A 1803-nucleotide genomic window follows, 5' to 3' on the forward strand; every position below is an offset into this window, starting at 1 on the left:
TTTCCTTCACAAACATTGTTTCTTAAAGCATAAATCATGGGAAAATAACGTATGTGTTAATGCAAAAATGGGGTGGGAATCAGTTTTGTGAACATAGGAAATTTGGCAGGATCCATAAAAATTGTAAGTTGTGGGAAAACATTAATTACAGGAACTTAAAAAGGGATATTTTTTTTTTCTTTTTTTACATATAACTGTAAAACTGTGTTTAAATTTCAGGCAGGAATATCAGCAATTCGTCGGGTTCGAAAAACTGATAACAATCGCATTGCACGTGCGTGTGGTGCTACTATTGTGAACCGCACTGATGAACTAAAGGAAGATGACGTGGGAACAAAAGCGGGTCTTTTCGAAATTAAAAAGGTAAAGTAAATCTCAGATGCTAAATTTACTGATGTAGCCAAGACTGTAAGGCAAACTATGAAGTACTGTATATTCTTTAATTTAGCAGTGAATATTATCGAAATTTTTGTTGTTTACTGTCTTTCTTCAGAATATGTTCATCAGCATTTCATTTCTCTTCTCTTCTTTGGTTTTAAATTAATATTATGTTTTTATTGTTTGGTGCTGGATTTGAACATTAATATACCCTTCTTCATTTTCTCAGTTTGGGGATGAGTACTTCTGTTTTATCACTGAATGTGAAGACCCAAAAGCTTGCACAATATTGTTAAGAGGTCCAAGTAAAGATATTCTAAATGAAGTGGAAAGAAACCTTCAAGATGCGCTCCACGTAGCTCGTAATATTTTGATTGAGCCAAAGTTAGTACCAGGAGGTGGTGCTGTAGAAATGGCACTCTCTCAGGTAAGTTTCTTATCTTTGTAAATATTTGTCCTGGCCATCAACTTGGTTTCCATTGATACATTTATGAAGACAAATCAAATTTTAAATCAAACCTTCAAATTGGAATTAAATTCTTTGTTAGGTTTGTATATAACAATACATGATCTGATTTCATTGTCATATGTTACAGAGCTATAAATACTACATTTAGTTGCATTTTATGCATAGCAGCATTCTCACAAATAATTGGTCTACATTAGTAGTTAAAACTTCAGATGAATATGCTAGTGGTGGACTTTCATTTCCAGCTAGCTATTTGTGTTCTCCTTCTCTTTCAGAAAATTTGTAGTGCATGTTCTTTTTTAAACACGGTGTAATCTTAGGGGACACTGTGTTGAACTTGCATACAAGTTGAGGATCACATTATTTGTGTGTGTTGCAGTGTTTTTCATAATATACATTATCAGATTAAATGAGATGGTGATGTGCTTCGACTTGAGATATTATTTGTAGTCACAGATATCAGAGTTTTGTGTTTGACTTTATTTACTCCTGAAATATGTGAAGAAATTATGACCATTTTTGTTGTTCTCAGGCTCTTACAGAGAAAGCAAAGAGTGTACAGGGTGTTGGTCAGTGGCCGTATCAAGCAGTTGCCCAGGCTCTGGAAGTCATTCCTCGAACTTTGGCACAAAATTGTGGTGCAAATACAATTAGGACACTGACTGCATTACGAGCTAAACATGCCACAGGTACAGTTCAAACACTTACTATAACAAGATACCAAAGTTGAATATAGTTAATTTTATATACTCTGTATGTAACTCAGTAATTGCCCTCTATGTTTGTTAGCTATCCCAAACATCAATTTATACAGTATCTGAAATTCTCTGTATTATAGACATACTCCCTCCCTCTCTCTCTCTCTCTCTCTCTCTCTCTCTCTCTCTCTCTCTGTGTGTGTGTGTGTGTGTGTGTGTGTGTGAGAGAGAGAGAGAGAGAGACTGTAAGGTCCAAAG

The 1803-nt window shown here is 35.0% G+C and overlaps 1 protein-coding gene across 1 annotated transcript; it reads left to right on the top strand.

Annotated features, from left to right (window-relative positions):
* Positions 1–219: 219 nt before the first annotated feature.
* On the top strand, positions 220–1577 carry LOC126141627 (T-complex protein 1 subunit gamma-like; the record flags this gene model as incomplete). Its single annotated transcript, XM_049915263.1, has 3 exons — positions 220–363; positions 608–805; positions 1380–1577. Coding segments are annotated over 3 exons (540 nt in total), but the record flags the coding sequence as incomplete, so codon positions are not given.
* Between the last annotated feature and the right edge of the window lie 226 nt (positions 1578–1803).

This window comes from Schistocerca cancellata, unplaced genomic scaffold, assembly GCF_023864275.1.
Source record: "Schistocerca cancellata isolate TAMUIC-IGC-003103 unplaced genomic scaffold, iqSchCanc2.1 HiC_scaffold_731, whole genome shotgun sequence".
Classification (NCBI taxonomy): domain Eukaryota; kingdom Metazoa; phylum Arthropoda; class Insecta; order Orthoptera; family Acrididae; genus Schistocerca; species Schistocerca cancellata.